The sequence below is a fragment of the Sus scrofa genome, chromosome 6, assembly GCF_054392235.1.
Source record: "Sus scrofa isolate SSC_HxYL_T2T_F1_AM1 chromosome 6, Sscrofa_HxYL_maternal_Yorkshire_Landrace_v2.0, whole genome shotgun sequence".
Lineage (NCBI taxonomy): Eukaryota > Metazoa > Chordata > Mammalia > Artiodactyla > Suidae > Sus > Sus scrofa.
Genome location: NC_139388.1, coordinates 47893726 through 47911692, shown reverse-complemented (window position 1 = coordinate 47911692; position 17967 = coordinate 47893726). Strand labels below are relative to the sequence as shown.

At 40.0% G+C, this 17967-nt stretch overlaps 1 protein-coding gene across 12 annotated transcripts in view; it reads right to left on the bottom strand.

Annotated features, from left to right (window-relative positions):
• Nucleotides 1-17967, bottom strand: part of LSM14A (LSM14A mRNA processing body assembly factor) — a 55082-nt gene that overhangs the window by 10866 nt on the left and 26249 nt on the right. For 10 of the 12 annotated variants that reach the window (XR_014804835.1, XR_014804836.1, XR_014804838.1 and 7 more), the window contains 4 exon segments: nucleotides 12352-12474; nucleotides 4500-4676; nucleotides 4161-4226; nucleotides 30-212 (listed from right to left, as the gene is read on the bottom strand). Coding sequence is in view for 4 of the 12 variants with exons in the window: in XM_084958195.1 (XP_084814321.1) it covers nucleotides 30-212; nucleotides 4161-4226; nucleotides 4500-4676; nucleotides 12352-12474 (549 nt within the window). In the remaining 8 variants the exon portion in view is untranslated. 12 annotated transcript variants of the gene reach the window in all.

The following is a 17967-nucleotide window of genomic DNA, read 5'->3' as shown; positions in this document are numbered from 1 at the left end:
ATTTCCTGAGTAGAAGAATAAAAACCCACCTTTCAATTTAAGTTTATTATGAAACTCTCTGTCGATTTCCTCCTTGTTAAATTGTGCGTTCGCACTTTCAAAGTCAAAGTCTTTCTCAAATTTCATTGGACCATCTCGTCGAATACCAAATCTTCCTCTGCCACCTCGATGACCTCCACGCCCTCTCCTTGGAGCTGAAGGAGCACCTGGAACTATATTAATAAAGAAAGAATAAGCTGGTTTAGAGCAGAAGCTATTATTGTGGTTTTTACAGTAAATGGTTAATAACAGAAATGTTTATTACAAGTTTCTATATACATTGCTATATTTGTATTTTTTATATAAAAAAGAAATGAAGTTTGACAAATACTTAATACAAAAGAGAGAAGAATATGCATGCAATTTATAAATGGCACACATGAAATTTATATATATATTTTTTTTGTCTTTTTGTCTCTTTGTTGTTGTTGTTGTTGTTGTTGCTATTTCTTGGGCCGCTCCCGCGGCATATGGAGGTTCCCAGGCTAGGGGTTGAATCGGAGCTGTAGCCACTGGCCTACACCAGAGCCACAGCAACGCAGGATCCGAGCCGTGTCTGCAACCTACACCACAGCTCACGGCAACGCCGGATCGTTAACCCACTGAGCAAGGGCAGGGACCGAACCCGCAACCTCATGGTTCCTAGTCGGATTCGTTAACCACTGCGCCACGACGGGAACTCCGTGAAATTTATATTGATGGGGTCTACACTCATATGCTACTCATAGAGAGTGTACAATCAAACGACTTGGGACACTTCTGTACTAAATTACTATGTACTCCTCGAGGGTAGGGAGCTTTGTTCTGCTATATCCCTAATACTAACAAAGTGCCAAACATATGGTGGGTCCTCAAAATTTAGTAAGACTTCTATGGAAAGGATCACAGGACCGAAGATTTAAGTGGGAAAAATAAATGAACACTACTCAGTACAAAGTGAAAGATAACACAAAAGACAAGAAGTACCAGGTCTCAACCAATCCAACCACTTCCTGCTTCACCTTTACTGTCTTCCTCCATAATATGGTGCCATATTATTCAAGTTGTCCTGTATCTATTCCTTCTCTAACAATTTAATTCAATAATGAGGCTTTCGAGGTATGATAAAGCAATACCAAAATAGTATTAATTACAGTGAAAATTTGAGAACACAAATATACAACTCAAGAGGTATACAAATAGTTAAGAAAAAATAGATAAAACAGAAACGGAATAGTATTTGATGTGAGTTCACAGAAAAATACAAAGCACAAAAAAGTATGAACTCAATGATTAGAATTCTGTGAAATGTTTAACACATACAAAGATCCAAAGTGACTACAAATAAACAGGTTTGTGCTCACTGTACACTGAAATTTGGCAAACTGTCCAAGTTTGAGAAAACAAACCATAAAAACCCACAGCAGCGTATCCACACACTTAACTCTAGATAAGCATGTTTAGATATTCAACTCTACTACTGAAAATGTCTTGGCCACAAGCCAGAAAGTGCAGCATGATATTTCTGTCTTAAATTCTGAAGGGCAGTGACATCTACTTTTATTTATTTTATATGATTTTTTGGATTATGGAAGGTGGCAATTATTTATTTATTTATTCATTTATTTTAGGGCTGCAGGTGTGGTATATGGAGGTTCCCAGGCTAGGGGTCCAATTGGGGCTACAGCCGCTGGCTTACACTACAGCCACAGCAATGCCAGACCTTTAATCCACTGAATGAGGCTAGGGATCGAATCTGCAACCTCATGGTTACTAGTCAGATTTGTTTCCGCTGTGCCACAACGGGAACTCCAGTTATTTTATCTTGAGAGAGGGGTTCTTTCTTTTTCCAAATTAAAAAAAGTGAAATATAGTAAAATCGACCCCAAAACTCTGTATACTATGGTATACAGAACATATAAAAAAACATAAGGAGTTCCCATTGTGGTGCAGCGGAAATGAGGACGATTAGTATCCAAGGGGATGTGGGTTTGATCCCTGGCCTCAATTAGCAGGTTGGGGATCAGGTTTTGCTGTGTGAGCTGTGGTGTAGGTCACAGATGCAGCTCGGATTCCATGTTGTTGTGGCATAGGGCAGCAGCTGTAGCTCCAATTAGACCCCTAGCCTGGGAACCTCCATATACCACAAGTACGGCCCTAAAAAGCAAAAAACAAAACAAAAAAAGCCCCCAAAAAACAAAAAACAAACAAACAAAAAACACCACCACCACCCACCATCAGGTACGGTTTATTCCGAACATGTAATGACGTATTTTTCAAAAAGTCTTTTAAAATAGGAGTTCCCGTCATGGCTCAGTAGTTAACAAAATCAGATTAGAAACCATGAGGTTGCGGGTTTGATCCCTGGCTTTGCTCAGTGGGTTAAGGATCAGGCGTTGCTATGAGCTGTGGTGTAGACTACAGATGCGGCTCGGATCCTGCTTTGCTCTGGCTGTGGTGTAGGCCGGCAGCTATAGCTCCGATTAGACCCCTAGCTTGGGAACTTCCATGTGCCACAGATATGGCCCTAGAAAAGACAAAAAAGACAAAAAAAAAAAAAAAAAAAAAAGAGAGAGAGAGAGAGATGGAGTCCCCACTGTGGTTCATTGGGTTGAAAATCTAACTGTAGTGGCTCATGTCACTGTAGAGGTGTGGGTTTGATCCACAGCCCAGTGCAGTGGGTTAAAGGAACTGGCGTTGCCACAGCTGCAGCGTAGGTCACAGCTATGACTCAGATTCCATCCCTGGCCTGGGAACTTCCATATGCCATGAGTGCGGCCATTTATAAAGGGGGGGGGGTAGTTCCTGTCATGGCATAGCAGAAATGAATCCGACTAGGAACCATGAGGTTGTGGGTTCAATCCCTGGCCTTGCTCAGTGGGTTAAGGATTTGGTGTTGCCGTGAGCTGTGGTGTAGGTCGCAGACGTGGCTCAGATCCCGAGATGCTGTGGCTCTGGCGTAGGCTGGAAGCTACAGCTCCGATTTGATCCCTAGCCTGGGAACCTCCATGTGCCATCGGTGCGGCCCTAGAAAAGACAAAAAAAAAGAAAAAAAAAAAAAAAAGTCTTTTGAAAAATAAAAAGCACAGAGTGGTTTTGTGTGTGCATCATCTAGCTTCCCCTCCAATAGTAACATCTTCTTTAACTATTAAATAAAAAACCAGAAGTTCCTGTGCAGGGGTTAAGAATCCAACATAGTCCGTGAGGATGCAGGTTCAATCCCTGGCCTCACTAAGTGGGTTAAAGACTCAGAGTTGCTGCAAGCTGTGTCAAAGATCACAGATGCAGCTTGGATCCTGTGTTGGTATGGCTGTGGCATAAGCCTGCAGCTGCAGCTTTGATTGGACCCCTAGCTCAAGAACTTCTATAGGCTGCAAGTGCGGCCTTAAAAAAAAAAAAATCTGACTGAAGCAAATCAGGTCACTGTGGAAGTATGGATTTGATACCCGGCCTGGCCCAGTGGGTTAAAGGATCCAGTGTTGCTGAAACTTCGGTGCAGGTTGCAGATATGGCTCAGATTCAATCCCTGGCCCAGGAACACCCGGGCAGGTATGACTATTTAAAAGAAACAAAAACCAAAAACAACCAAAACGAAGTAAACAAAAACACATTAAAAAACTAGGACACTGGCACAATATAATTAACGACACCACAAATCTCATATTTAGACTTTTAACAGTTTTGCTTTTTTTTTTTTTTTTTTTTAAATGGCAGCACCTGTGGCATAATGCAAGTTCCTGGACCAGGAACTCAATTAGAGCCATAGCTGTGGCAGCACTGGATCCTTTAACCCACTGCGCCGGGCCAGGGATTGAACCCACACCTCCAAAGTGACCTAAGCTGCTACAGTTGTATTCTTAACCCACTGCGCCACAGTGGAAACTCCTGCATGTACTCATTTTTTGGCATGTCTTTTCACACAGTTCTATGACATTTTGCTATATGTACATATCTATACAACTACCACACAATCAAGATACAGAACTGTTCTGTAACCACAAGAAACTCCCCTGTGCTACTCCTTTACAGTCACCAACCCTTGCTGTTTATTTTTTTTTATAGTAATCACGCATCATACATTTCAAATGTTTTCTCTACTGAGAAGCACAGGATATGACTTTCAGATCCAAGTAACAACTTACCTATTTGTCTCTTGCTATCATTTCTGAGCTGCTCACTTTCTGGTCTTGAAACTTTATGTACTTCAGCTATAGAACATACAGAAAGTGACAATCAATTCAGGACACATAATCAAAAACTGGAAAGTCAGAAATGGAAAAACAAACCAACCAACCCAGAACAAAACCAAAAATCTGTACCTCCACCCCATCACTATTTTGAGTCAAATCTGAAAGACTGAACATTCAAGTTCAGTTTAAACCGTCTGAGATGATTCACATAAAGTACATCTTTTTAATGAAAATAAATTGAATGGAAGATGTTGATTAGTCAATTAATAAAGTAAATAGCTAAAGCTCTACCTCGCCTGTGCTCTTGATTCTCTATTGCTTTTTGGCTGGTAGATGGTAAAGGCCTGGTTGATACAGGGCTCCTTCTCCCAACAGGTGCCGGAGCAGGTAAGTGGGCCGAGGCGGTCTGTACTGCTTGTTCCATGGTTGGGCTTTTTCTCAAAGGGTCTAACTGAGGGCTTGAACGACCTAAAATGTAACCAAAAGATAAGAAACTACCCTTTTGGGGTTCCCTTTGTGGCTCAGCGGTTAACAAACCCGACCAGGATCCATGAAGATGAGGGTTCAATCCCTGCACTTGCTCAGTGGGTTAAGGATCCAGCGTTGCTGTGAGTTGTGGTTCAGGCCAGCAGCTGTAGCTCCAATTCGACCCCTAGCCTGGGAACCTCCATATGCCACAAGTATGGCCCTAAAAAGCAAAAAGAAAAAGAAAAAAAAGAAAAAAGCAAAAACTACCCTATCCTTTGGGGGTTTTAAAATGATGTGGGATGCCCCCCCTCCAAGTCCAAAGTTTTATTTCTACCAATTCAAATCCTTAGCACAATTTTTTTTTTTCCATTTTGCTAGGGCTGCATCTGTGGCATATGGAAGTTCCTAGGCTAGGGATTGAATCAGAGCTGCAGTTGCCGGCCTACATTCAGCCACAGCAATGCCAGAGCCAAGCTACATGTGCTACCTACAATGCAACTCATAGCAATGTCGGATCCTTAACCCAGTGATCAAGGCCAGGGATCAAACCCACATCCTCCTGGATATTGGTTGGGTTCTTAATCCACTGAGCCACAGCGGGAATTTCCTTAGCACAAATTTGAATCCATCTACTCATGAGATCAGAGTTTAAAACCGTTTTTCTTTAGTGGGTTGCTCTCTTGATTTAGTAAAAACAAACAAACAAAAAAGCCACCCAAACAAACAAAAAACTAACTTTGTCTGCAATTCTACCTGGTGGAATAAGGCTTAAGTAACTATTTTAAAAAACTGCTGCTGGTAAAAGATTCCCCAGGAATAGTATCAAAGATCACATAGGCAGGTCAGACATAGGCTTTTCCCAATAACCACAACCACAAGATTACATTGACACTTTAGCCATTATTTCCAGGGACTTTAACTTTTTTAATACCTTCTGAAGCTATGTCTAAGGTGATACCTTTATATCTCTAAGTACTATCTCTATTAAATTTCTATTATAAAGGAAGTAAAGAACTAGAAAGTCAGGTAAAGCTCTTCAATACCTTAGAGGCTTGGGTAATTAACATCAATACCAGCAACAAATAAATCCTTCATATGATTACACAGTAGCCGTACAGATTCTTTGCTATTTGAGGAATCTCTTGGCATGGTTTTTTGCTTAATATGGATTTTTGTACTTACAAATTCCATTTTTCCTTTTATGAGGTCAGAGCCTGAACAGAAGAATGTAACACTGGGTGTTCACATCAGGTTTTTTGTCCCTAATGTTTGCTGTAAATCTCTGATAAGGGTGCTCTCATATTCCATGATACTGTACCAAAATAAGTTTTACTTTAAAAAAAAATTATGCTCATTTTAGGTAAAAAACAAAACCAAACCAAATAGGCTGCAAATATTACTATCTACTTGTGCGTATCTACACAGTCTACAAACTGTTGAATTGGTGGGTGCTCACAGCACACTGGTTGTTGTGCTCCAGGTACTTCAGGGACTGTTTATAAGTAACATACCTCAAGTAAATGGTTTTCTAAAGTATGCAATTACAGGGAGTTCCTGTCATGGCGCAGTGGAAACAAATCCGACTAGGAACCATGAGCTTGTGCGTTCGATCCCTAGCCTCGCTCAGTGGGTTAAGGATCCGCTGTTGCTGTGAGCTGTGGTGTAGGTCGAAGATTCGGCTTGGATCTGGCGTTGCTGTGGCCCTGGAGTTAGGCTGGCAACCACAGCTCTTATTAGACCCCAGCCTGGGAACCTCCATATGCTGTGGGTGCGACCCTAGAAAAGACAAAAAAAATTTAAAAAATAAAGTATGCAATTACAAATGTGTGTCACCCTTCCCAGTCATTTTGTTGTTGTTGTTGTTGCTATTTCTTGGGCCGCTCCCATGGCATATGGAGGTTCCCAGGCTAGGGGTTGAACCGGAGCTGTAGCCACCGGCCTATGCCAGAGCCACAGCAACGCGGGATCCGAGCCGCGTCTGCAACCTACACCACAGCTCACGGCAACGCCGGATCTTTAACCCACTGAGCAAGGGCAGGGACCGAACCCGCAACCTCATGGTTCCTAGTCGGATTCGTTAACCACTGCGCCACGACGGGATCTCCCCTTCCCAGTCATTAATGCCAATGTTTACTGTGCCATTATCCTGCCATTGATTACAATGGGAAATCATGGTGCATTATACAAGTTTTGGCCTGTGAGAAAACATTTTATAACCACTTTTCCCCTTATAAAGGGATTTATTCATAAAACAAGTGTAAAGTTTTTTGAAAAGCATGTTGTTTAGGTAATTTTATAATAGTTCATTAAATGACCTTATAAACTTATAAAACTTTACTTAAGGCTTTTAAAATCTTATGACTTACAATATTACAGTGAACTGAAAGTGATAGGACAATCACAAGTAATAACTCATTTGTTGCGTATTCTGAAAACCTTTGTAATTAAAGTCTAGTACTAAACCATAGATGACAATTTTGTTATAAATAGAGAAGGTAGGTGATACTGGACATATTATTTGGATAAACCCAGAAGCTCTTTTATGGTAAAAACACACTTACTTAAGCTATCTTCATATTTTTTTTCATTACAATTACAAGAAAATTCTAGGTTTTAATTTAATTTTTGTAGCCGCACCTGTGACATATGGAAAAGTTCAATGTTAAAGAATGAAGAAATCTGAGGTTTAGTCCCAGTTTCAAGATTCAAAAAAGGGATTTTTTTAATAAACATATTTGATTAATATTCATTTTAATTTTTCACAGAAGTGTGCTTTTCTCTATTTTTTAAAATCTTTTTTACAGCAGCACTTGCAACATATGGAAGTTCCTGGGCCTGGGGCTGAATTCGGAGTTGCAGCCGAGGACTATGCCACAGCCACACCAACACTGGATCTGAGACGCATCTGCCGCCTACATTGCAGCTTGCACCAATGCAGATCCTTAACCCACCAAGAGAGGCAAGCGATCAAACCTGCATCCTCAGAGACAATACTGGGTCCTTAACCCGCTGAGCCACAATGGGAACTCTTAGGTTTTAAATTTTGTAAAACTCAGATATTTTAGTTAGTGAAATTAAAATGCAGATCCCCAGGACTTCTTTCCCATTCATTTATATAAGCATATCTCTTTCTTCTATTTAACTTATTTTAGTTTTAAGTATGAGGGAAGGATTCTAGAGTTATTTCTCCAAATGATCAGGCAGTTGTCTGTTTTCAACGTTATTTATTGGATAGCTAGTCTTTCCCTACTAATTTAAAAAGAGTATCTTTATCATATACTAATTATTGTACTTGGATCTGTTTCTGATGCTTGTTCTATTTGTATCTAAATTTATTTCCGCACTGCTTTATTTACTTGTTTTTTTGGATTTTTAGGGCCACACCTACAGGATATGAAGTTCCCAGGCTAAGGTTGAATCGGAGCTATTGTTGCTAGCCTACACCACAGCCAAAGCAACGCTGGATCTGAGCCACGTCTGCAACCTACACCATAGCTTATGGCAATGCTGGATCCTTAACCCACTGAGCAAGGCCAGGGATCGAACCTGCATCCTCATGGATACTAGTTGGGCTCAATTCTGCTAAGCCATGATGGAAACCCCTGCACTGCTTTAAGTATACTTTTTTTTTTTTTTTTGGTCTTCTAAAAATTTTTTTATCTTTTCTACGGCTGCAACCGTGGCATAGGGAGGTTCCCAGGCTAGGGGTCTCATCGGACCTGCAGCCCCTGGCCTACACCACAGCCACAGCAACGCGGAATCCGAGCCGCATTTGCAACCTACAACACAGCTCACGGCAATGCCAGATCCTTAACCCACTGAGAGAGGCCAGGGACTGAACCCACAACCTCATGGTTCCTAGTCGGATGAGGAACCACTGAGCCATGACGGGAACTCCTTTTTTGGTCTTTTTTTAAGGGCCGCACCTGCAGCATATGGAGGTTCCCAAGCTTGGGGTTCAAGCAGAGCTCCAGCCGCTAGCCTATACCACAGCCACAGTAATGCCAGATCCAAGCTGCGTCTTTGAACTATATCACAGCTCACGGCAGTGCTGGATCCTTAACCCACTGAGCGATGCCAGGGATCGAACCTATGTCCTCATGGATCCTAGTGAGATTCGTTTCCACTGAGGCACAACAGGAACTCCTATGTTATATAGACTTCGTTAAGTGGTAAGCCCTATTTCATTACTTTTATTCTTTTTTTTTAGTGATTTTAATTTTTTCCATTATAGCTGGTTTACAGTGTTCTGTCCATTTTCCACTGTACGGCAAAGTGATCCAGTCACACATACACATATACATTCTTCTTCTTACATTATCCTCCATCATGTTCATTATAAGTGAGTAGGTATAGTTCCCAGTGCTATACAGCAGGATCTCATTGCTTATCCATTCCAAAGGCAAGAGTTTGCACATATTAACTCCAGATTCCCAGTCCATCCCACTCCCTCCCCCTCCCACTTGGCAACCACAAGTCTGTTCCCCAAGTCCATGAGTTTCTTTTCTGTGGAAAGGTTCATCTGTGCCATATATTAAGTTTCCAGTTTACTTTTATCCTTAAAATATGTCTAGGTATACTTCCAAGCATAATTTTAAAGACAGCCTCTGTATCTTTTATCAGGTTCTCTTACTATTCCATCTAGATTTATTGAGAAGTAAAGTCTTCCCAATAATCAATCTTTGTATTTAGGAATACGATACACATCTCTGATTATATGCAACTTCTTTTATGTCCTTCTATTATATTTTGTGTCCTTCATCACAGAAGTTGGCAATATTTCTATTTCTCATCATTGTGAACATCTTTTATCTCCATAAACAGTCAGTGGGTTAGGTTTTAGCATAACTATTAATTTTTGTACATATTCTTTACATTTTACCTTTATCTAATTTAAGTCCCTTTTTGGTTCTGGCTTCTTCAGTGAATTCTCAGTTCTAAGTAGAAAGTCAGCACTGGCAAAAAATGCTAATTCTAACATTCATATTTCTTTTTTTTCTATGTATTCCTGACATAGCTAAAAATTCCAGGACAATGCTGAGTAGCAATGATAATCAGCATCCTTATTTATGATTTTAATAAGAACTTTTCTGGTGCTTCAATATTAAGATAAATACTGGCTACTAATTAAGATAGCTAACATCTACTGAGCATGTTCTATACATGTCAGGCACTATGCTAATGGCAAACATGCATTTATAAATTTAATACTTAAAGAGGGTTCCCATTGTGGCTCAGTGGTAACAAACCCAACTAATATCAATAAGGTTTCGGGTTCAATCCCTGGCCTCGCTCAGTGGGTTAAGGATCTGGCGCTGCTGTGAGCTGAGGTGTAGGTTGCAAATACGGCTCAGATTCTGCGTTGCTGTGGCTGTGGTGTAGGCCGGGGGCTACAGGTCTGATTAGACCCCTAGCCTGGGAACTTTCATATACCACAGGTGTGGACCTAAAAAGCCAAAAAAAAAAGTAACCCTTATAATAAGTCTGTTGGTTTATCAGTAAAGGCTCATTTTATTTTGTCTTTTTTGGATCCAAGCCACATCAGTAACCCACCTCACAGCTCACGGAAATGCCAGATCCTAACCCACTGAGCAAGGCCAGGGATTGAACCTGCGTCCTCATGGATACTAGTCGGGTCAGTTACCACTGAGCCATGACGAGAACTCCAAAGCTCGTTCTATGGTATAGAAAACTAATGCTTAAAAAGATTAAGTATTTTCTCCAATGCAGAATTCTTAAAAAAATAAAATAACAAACTAGCACTCATACACTTATGTGAACCTAGAAAAAAGTATGGATGTATATATATGTGATTTTTGGGTAGTAAGATTATGGGTATTTTTTTTTTTTTTCCTATGCTGAGTGTATTTCTAATTTACCTACAACAAATCTTTAGAATTTAAACAATGAAAAAAATTAAGTTATTTTAAATCAATACGAATAAAAGTAACTACAACTATTTCAAAATATCTAAAGTAAGATACATTGGACTGTTTAGCTTTGGATTGATTTTACCCTCAAGAGCTTAAAAAAATATTTTCCTGGAGTTCCCGTCGTGGCGCAGTGGTTAACGAATCCGACTAGGAACCATATAAGCTTTCGGGTTCGATCCCTGCCCTTGCTCAGTGGGTGAACGATCTGGTGTTGCCGTGAGCTGTGGTGTAGGCCGCAGACGCAGCTTGGATCCCGAGTTGCTATAGCTCTGGCGTAGGCTGGCAGCTACAGCTCCGATTAGACCCCTAGCCTGGGAACCTCCATATGCCGCGGGAGTGGCCCAAGAAATGGCAAAAAGACAAAAAAAAAAAAAAAAAATTCTCCTATGATTACAGCATTTTTCTGAAATGACTTTACATTATTTGATTTAACAATAAACATCCATATGAAGCAATGGGCCAATAACATCCACTCTAGCAGTAGATAAGGAATCTTAGGACCACTGTACATTACGAGTTTGGTTGGTGAAAAAACAGAATTAAAAAGAAATGAGATAGGATCCTTTAAGCTTTCTCTTTTTTTCCCCTGCACCTGTGGCATGCAGAAGTCCCTGGGCCAGGGATCAAACCCATTCCACAGCAGTAACCAGAGCAATAGCAGTGACTATGCCAGATCCTTAACCTGCTGAGCCAGCAGGGAACCCCTATTTAAAATGTAGATCCTCAAGCTCCAGGGATTCTGATGTAGCAGTTCTCAGGATCTATGTTTTTTTGTTTGTTTGTTTTGTATTTTTAGGGCCGCACCCAAGGCGTGTGGAAGTTCCCAGGCTAGGGGTTGAATCAGAGGTATAGCTGCCAGCCTACACCACAGCCATAGCAACACCAGTTTCAAGTCACAACTGTGACCTATACCATAGCCCACATGTTCTGGATCCTCACCCCACTGAGCAAGGCCAGAGACTGAACCTGCATCCTCATCGATACCAGCCAGGTTTGTTACTGCTATGCCACCAGGGGAACTCCAGGATCTACATTTTTAAGAAGCATTCCAAATCAAATAATTTGGTTGTGAGTGGTCCATACTGAGCACCATTGCTCTAGATTCTATAAGGATGACAGGAAAGATCCAACAGCATAATGAATAGTTTGTTTCTTTAGCTGCTATTTCAAGTTCATCGAAGATGGTTTATCCTCAGTGGTGAGTTTGAGACTGATCTGTAATATTTAAGTACTATATACAAATAATAGAATTGCCTTGTAAAAAAAAATGGTCAAACTTAGACAATGTTCACCATTTCAGTTTTATGATCTAAGAACTATAAAAAGTGGAAGTCAATCAATTATAAAAAATGGCAAGTCACACAATTATAATAAATAGTGAAAAGTTATTCAATAATATACTTATTTCAGCAGCAATTAGAAAAATTTAAAAAGAACTAAATAGGAATTCCTGTTGTGGCTCATCAGGTTACGACCTGACTAGTAGCCATAAGGATGCAGGTTTGATCCCTCGCCTTGCTCAGTGGGTTAAGGATCTGCTGTTGCTGTGAGCTGTGGTGTAGGTCACACAAGGCTTGGATCCCGTATTGCTGTGGCTGTGGTGTAGACTGGCAGCTGTAGCTCCAATTTGACCCTAGCCTAGGAACTTCCATATGCTACAGGTATGGCTGTATGAAAAAAAGAAAAGAAAAAACCACTATAGAAGTTTAGAATGGAAATAGCTGAATGAAAAAAGAGCTTACCTTGAGATAATTGTGTTTTTAGAGATCTTGTATCCTGTGTAAAGGCAGAACCAACTGCACTACTTTGGGAGAGGGTACCGCTGTTTGATGCTTCTGTTCCAAAGGATGTCAAGGAGCCTCCAGCTTTAAGATTTTTTTTAAATGACAAAAAAAATTTTTTTTTAATTTTAAGCTTTTCAATTATTTAAGGTAACATACCACTTGAATGATAATTGTCCCCTGCCCTGTAACACTTGTGTAAATTAATAATAATGAAAATGAATGAAACTGAATCAAAAAATAATTTGAAATCTCTGACAATATAGGAAAAAAAGCAAGCCAATATACAATCCAGCATCCCAGCATTCTTGGATGCAAACAAGTTTTGTAACATGCAATACTGCCCTGCATAGTTATGCAGATGGAACAACAAAAATGTATATCAGATAGAAAAGTAACAGAAATGGTACATTCAACACCAACATTAAGGTTCAACTCTTTTAATACCAAGCATTTGCACAAATAGCCAAATCAGCAGACAGGTCTACAAAGAGCTTTTCCAGCATTTCCAAGACAATGGATAATGAACTCCAGTCCATTTTAATGCTTCCCCTCAGGACAGTATTGTGGGGCTGCATTCTGCCTAAAGTAACCACAGAAAGTTCTGGTAATTATGAGTAACAAAATCCCTTAGGAGGACCCCATTCTTTGCTATACTAGGTTATGTCAATCATCCTTACACTTCTTCAGACTTTACCAATCATTCACCTTCCATGTACTGTGCTCTTTTTTTTTTTTTTTTGTCTTTTTGCCATTTCTAGGGCCACTCCTGAGGCATATGGAGGTTCCCAACCTAGGGGTCTAATCGGAGCTGTGGCATCCGGCCTACACCACAGCCACAACAACTCGGGGATCCGAGCCGTGTCTGCAACCTACACCACAGCTCACGGCAATGCTGGATCCTTAACCCACTGAGCAAGGCCAGGGATCGAACCTGCAACCTCATGGTTCTAGTTGGATTCGTTAACCACCACGCCGCAACGGGAACTCCTGTGCTCTCTTCCTAATGTTTAATCTATGTAGGTTTTCTCTAGCAGGAAATGTTTCAACATAGCCTTTCTTCTCTCACCTTTAAATCCAACCTAAAAATAATACTATAGTGCTTAAGATCCTCTGACAGCTTTCCACTGCCCTCAAGAAAAAACATTCAAACTATTTACCTTCATTTATAAGGACTTCCCCCTCATCTGCCTCCCTTATTACTTTCCGTATTTTCATGTCTACTCCACTAAAGTTTATCCACCTGCTTTAGAATTATTTAAAGATTATGATCATGCGGTAGCCCCCCTCTCACACCCAACCCCCTGAGATCTTCTCATTTCCAAGATGAGCAACTCCAGTTCTTTCAATCATCACTCACCTTTACATGGTCTATAAGCCTTGCCCCTTGTGATTTCTATTAATTTAATGAATTGCTGTTGTTTATATCTCTCTTAAAATGGGGCATCGGAGCCTAAGACAAGAGTTCTGTTGTGGCACAGTGGGTTAAGGATCCAGTTGTCACTACCATGGCTCGGGTTCAATTCCTAGCCCAGGAACTTCCGCATGCTACAGATGTGGCCAAAAACAAACTTGAAAAGAAAAAAAGGTATAAACAACAAGGTCCTACTGTATGGCACAGGGAACTATATTCAATTTCCCATGATAGACCATAATGGAAATATTTAAAAAAGAAAGTATATATATTTATGTACAACTGAATCACTTTGCTATACAGCAGAAATTAATACAATATTGTAAGTCAACTATACTTCAATCAAAAGTTAAATAAATAGGGAGTTCCCATTGTGGTGCAGCAGAAACAAATCTGACTAGTATCCATAAGGATGTGGGTTTGATCCCTGGCCTTGCTCAGTGGTTAAAGATCTGACGTTGCCGTGAAGTGTGGTGTAGGTCACAGACATGGCTTGAATCCCGCGTTGCTGTAACTGTGGTGTAGGCCGGCAGCTGTAGCTCCGATTTGACCCCTAGCCTGGGAACTGCCAATATGCTTCAGGTACAGCCCTAAAAAGCAAAAAAATGAAACAAATAAATAAAAAGAGAAAAGAGGTTCCCATTGTGGCTCACTGGGTTAAGGACCCAATGCTATCTCTGTGAGGATGTAGGTTTAATCCCTGGCCTTGCTCAGTGGGCTAAGGATCTGGCATTGCCACAGGCCCTAGGTGCAGCTCTGATTCAACCTCTGTTCCAGGAACTTCCTCCTGCCACAGGAAAGGCTATAAAGATTTAAGAGAGAGAGAGAGAAAAGCACACTTCCATGAAAAACTAAAATGAACATTAATCAAATATGTTTATAAAAAAATTTCCTTTTCTGAATCTTGAAACTGGGAGTAAACTTCCTCATTCTTTAAGATTGTTTTGGCTACTATAGGTTTTGTATTTCCACACAAATATTAGAACTGGCATGTCAATTTCCATTTTTAAAGTGTCTGATGGGATTTTGATCAGGGTTATGTTCAATCTATAAACCAATTTTGATTTTGGGGAAAGTATCATTGTAAAAATAATATTCAATATTCCAAACCATAAGCATATATTAACTCTCCACTTATTTAGATCTTTAATTTCTCTCAGCAATGTTTGGCAGCTTTTATAGTAGAGTTTTCCCACCTTTAGTACTACTAATATGTTGGGCCAGATAATTCTTTCTTGTTGGGAGAGGCTGTCCTATGTATTGTAGGATTTTAAGTAGCACCCCTGGCCTCTACCTACTAGATACTGGAAGTATACTCCAGCTGCAATAATCAAAAATGTCTAGGAGTTCCCGTCTTGGCACAGTGGTTAACAAATCCGACTAAGAACCATGAGATTGCAGGTTCGATTCCTGCCCTTGCTCAGTGGGTTAAGGATCTGGCATTGCCGTGAGCTGTGGTGTAGGTTGCAGACGTGGCTCAGATCCCAAGTTGCTGTGGCTCTGGAGTAGGCCGGCTGCTACAGCTCTGATTAGACCCCTAGCCTGGGAACCTCCATATACCGAGGGAGCAGCCCAAGAAATGGCAAAAAGACAAAAAAAAAAAAAAAATGTCTCCAGCATTACCAAATGTTCCCTGAGGGAGAGGTATAGGATGAACTCCCCTCTACTGAGAACCACTGTTACAAAGGTTTTAAGATATCTTTTATTATATTCATTTCTGGGTATATGATGTTACTGATGCTATTTAAGCTATGTTGCATTTTATGTTTCATTTACCAATAGTCTATCCTAGATCAGCAAACTTTATATATACGTAGCCAGATGGTAAATAAAATATTTTAGACATTTCAGGCCAAATCTCTGTTATAACTCTACCCTTATAGTGAAAAAGTAGCCACAGACAACACGTAAATATATGGGTATGGCTGCATTCCAATAAAATTTTATTTACAAAAAAAGAAGGCTGGTAGGATTTAGTCTGCAGGCCATAGTTTGCCAAACTGTCTGTTCTAGAATACAAAAATACAGTTGATTTTTATATACTTACAATGCATTCCCTTACCATGCTAAATTTACTCATTCATTCTAGTGGTTTGAATATTCAAAAAATACGCATTTTCTACATACAGAATCATGTTACTTTCAAATAATGACATTTTTAGCTCTGCCTTTCCAATCTTTAAAGATTTTACTTTTTTTTTTCTTGCCTTACTGAATTAACTAGGACTTCTAGGACAACACTACATGAAATTTTGCATTTGGTTTATTCTTTACCTCAAGGGAAAAGCATTCATTATCCCACTATTACGTGTGTAAGCTTCTCATTTCACTGATCAAATGAGAAAATTCCCTTCTATTCCTTAGCTTTTTTTTGTAAATCCTTAGTTGTTGATAAATGGGTACTGAATTATATCAAATGCTTATTCTTTTTTAAAATTTTTACTTAAGTAGAGTTGATTTATAATGTTGTTAATTCCTGCATATATATATTTCCATTATGCTTTATCACAAGATAATGAACATACTTCCCTGAGCTATACTGCAGGACAATGTCATTGATCCATCCTATATAGTTTGCATTTGCTAATCCCAAACTCCTAATCCTTCTCCCTCCCAACCCCTCATAAACCACAAGTCTGTTTTGTATGTCTGTGTGTCTGTTTCATAGATATGTTTGTTTGTGTTCTATTTTATTATTATTATATTTTTAAGGGCCACACCCACAAGCATATGGACGTTCCCAGGCTTGGGGTCCAAAGCAGAGCTGTAGCTGCTGGCCACAGCCACAGCAATGCCAGATCCAAGCCATGTCTGCAACATATACCACAGCTTAGTTGGATCCTTAACCCACTGAGTGAGGCCAGGGATCGAACCTGTGTCCTCATCAATGCTAGTCAGATTTATTTCTGCTGAGCCATGATGAGAACTGCTGTGTCATATTTTAGATTCCACATACATGGTATCACATGGCATTTGTCTCTTTCTGCTTCTCTCAGTATGATAACCTCTAGGTCCATCCATGTTGTTGCAAATGGCATTATTTAATTCTTTTTTATGGCTGAGTAATATTCCATTGTATATATTACACACCACATTTTCATCCATTCATCTGTTGATGGACATCAAATGCCTGTTCTGAATCTCGCAGGCTTGCGGTTTTTCTCCTTTATTCTGTTAATGTGGTAAATTACTAATGATTTTCAAATGTTAAAACATCTTTGCATTCCTGAAATAAACTTCACTTTGTCTTATGTACTACTACCTTTTTTAGGAACTGCTGGCTTCCACTGCTAATACTGTGTTAAGGATTTATTAATATATGTATATGGAAATAGCTATAATTTAATTTTCTGTAATGATTTTATTTAGATTTTGGTATTTCAATTTGCTTGCCTTGGTTATCTGGTTGGGAAGTGTTCTTCTTTATTCTCTCTCAAAGAATCTGTGTAAGATTGGTAAAATTATTTCTTTCCTAAATGGTAGACTTTATCAGTAAAGCAAATATTCTAGAATTTTCTTTATGGACGATTTTATTTATTTATTTGCTTTTTTGGGCTCCACCAGTGCCATATGGAAGTTCCCAGGCTAGGGGTTGAATTGGAGCTGCAACTGCTGGCCTATGCCACAGACACAGCAACAAATGCCAGATCCAAGTCACATCTGTGACCTACACCACAGCTCACAGCAATGCTGGTTCCTTTAACCCACTAATCGAGGTCGTGGATGGAACCTGCATCCTCATGGATACTAGTCGGGTTTGTAACCCCCTCTCGGGAACTCCTTTATGGATGATTTTAAATTACAGTTTCAAGCTCTTTAAAAGATAAGAGAGATACTGAGAGTCTATTTCCACTTGTGTTGGTTTAGGAAAGGTGTATTTTTTTTTTTTTTGTCTTTTTGCCATTTCTTGGGCCACTCCCGCGGCACATGGAGGTTCCCAGGTTAGGGGTTGAATCAGAGCTGTAGCCGCTGGCCTACACCAGAGCCACAGAAACATGGGATCCAAACTGCACCTGCAACCTACATCACAGCTCACGGCAACGCCGGATCCTTAACCCACTGAGCAAGGCCAGGGATCGAACCCACAACCTCATGGTTCCTAGTCAGATTCGTTAACCACTGAGCCACGATGAGAACTCTGGAAAGGTGTATTTTCAAGGAAT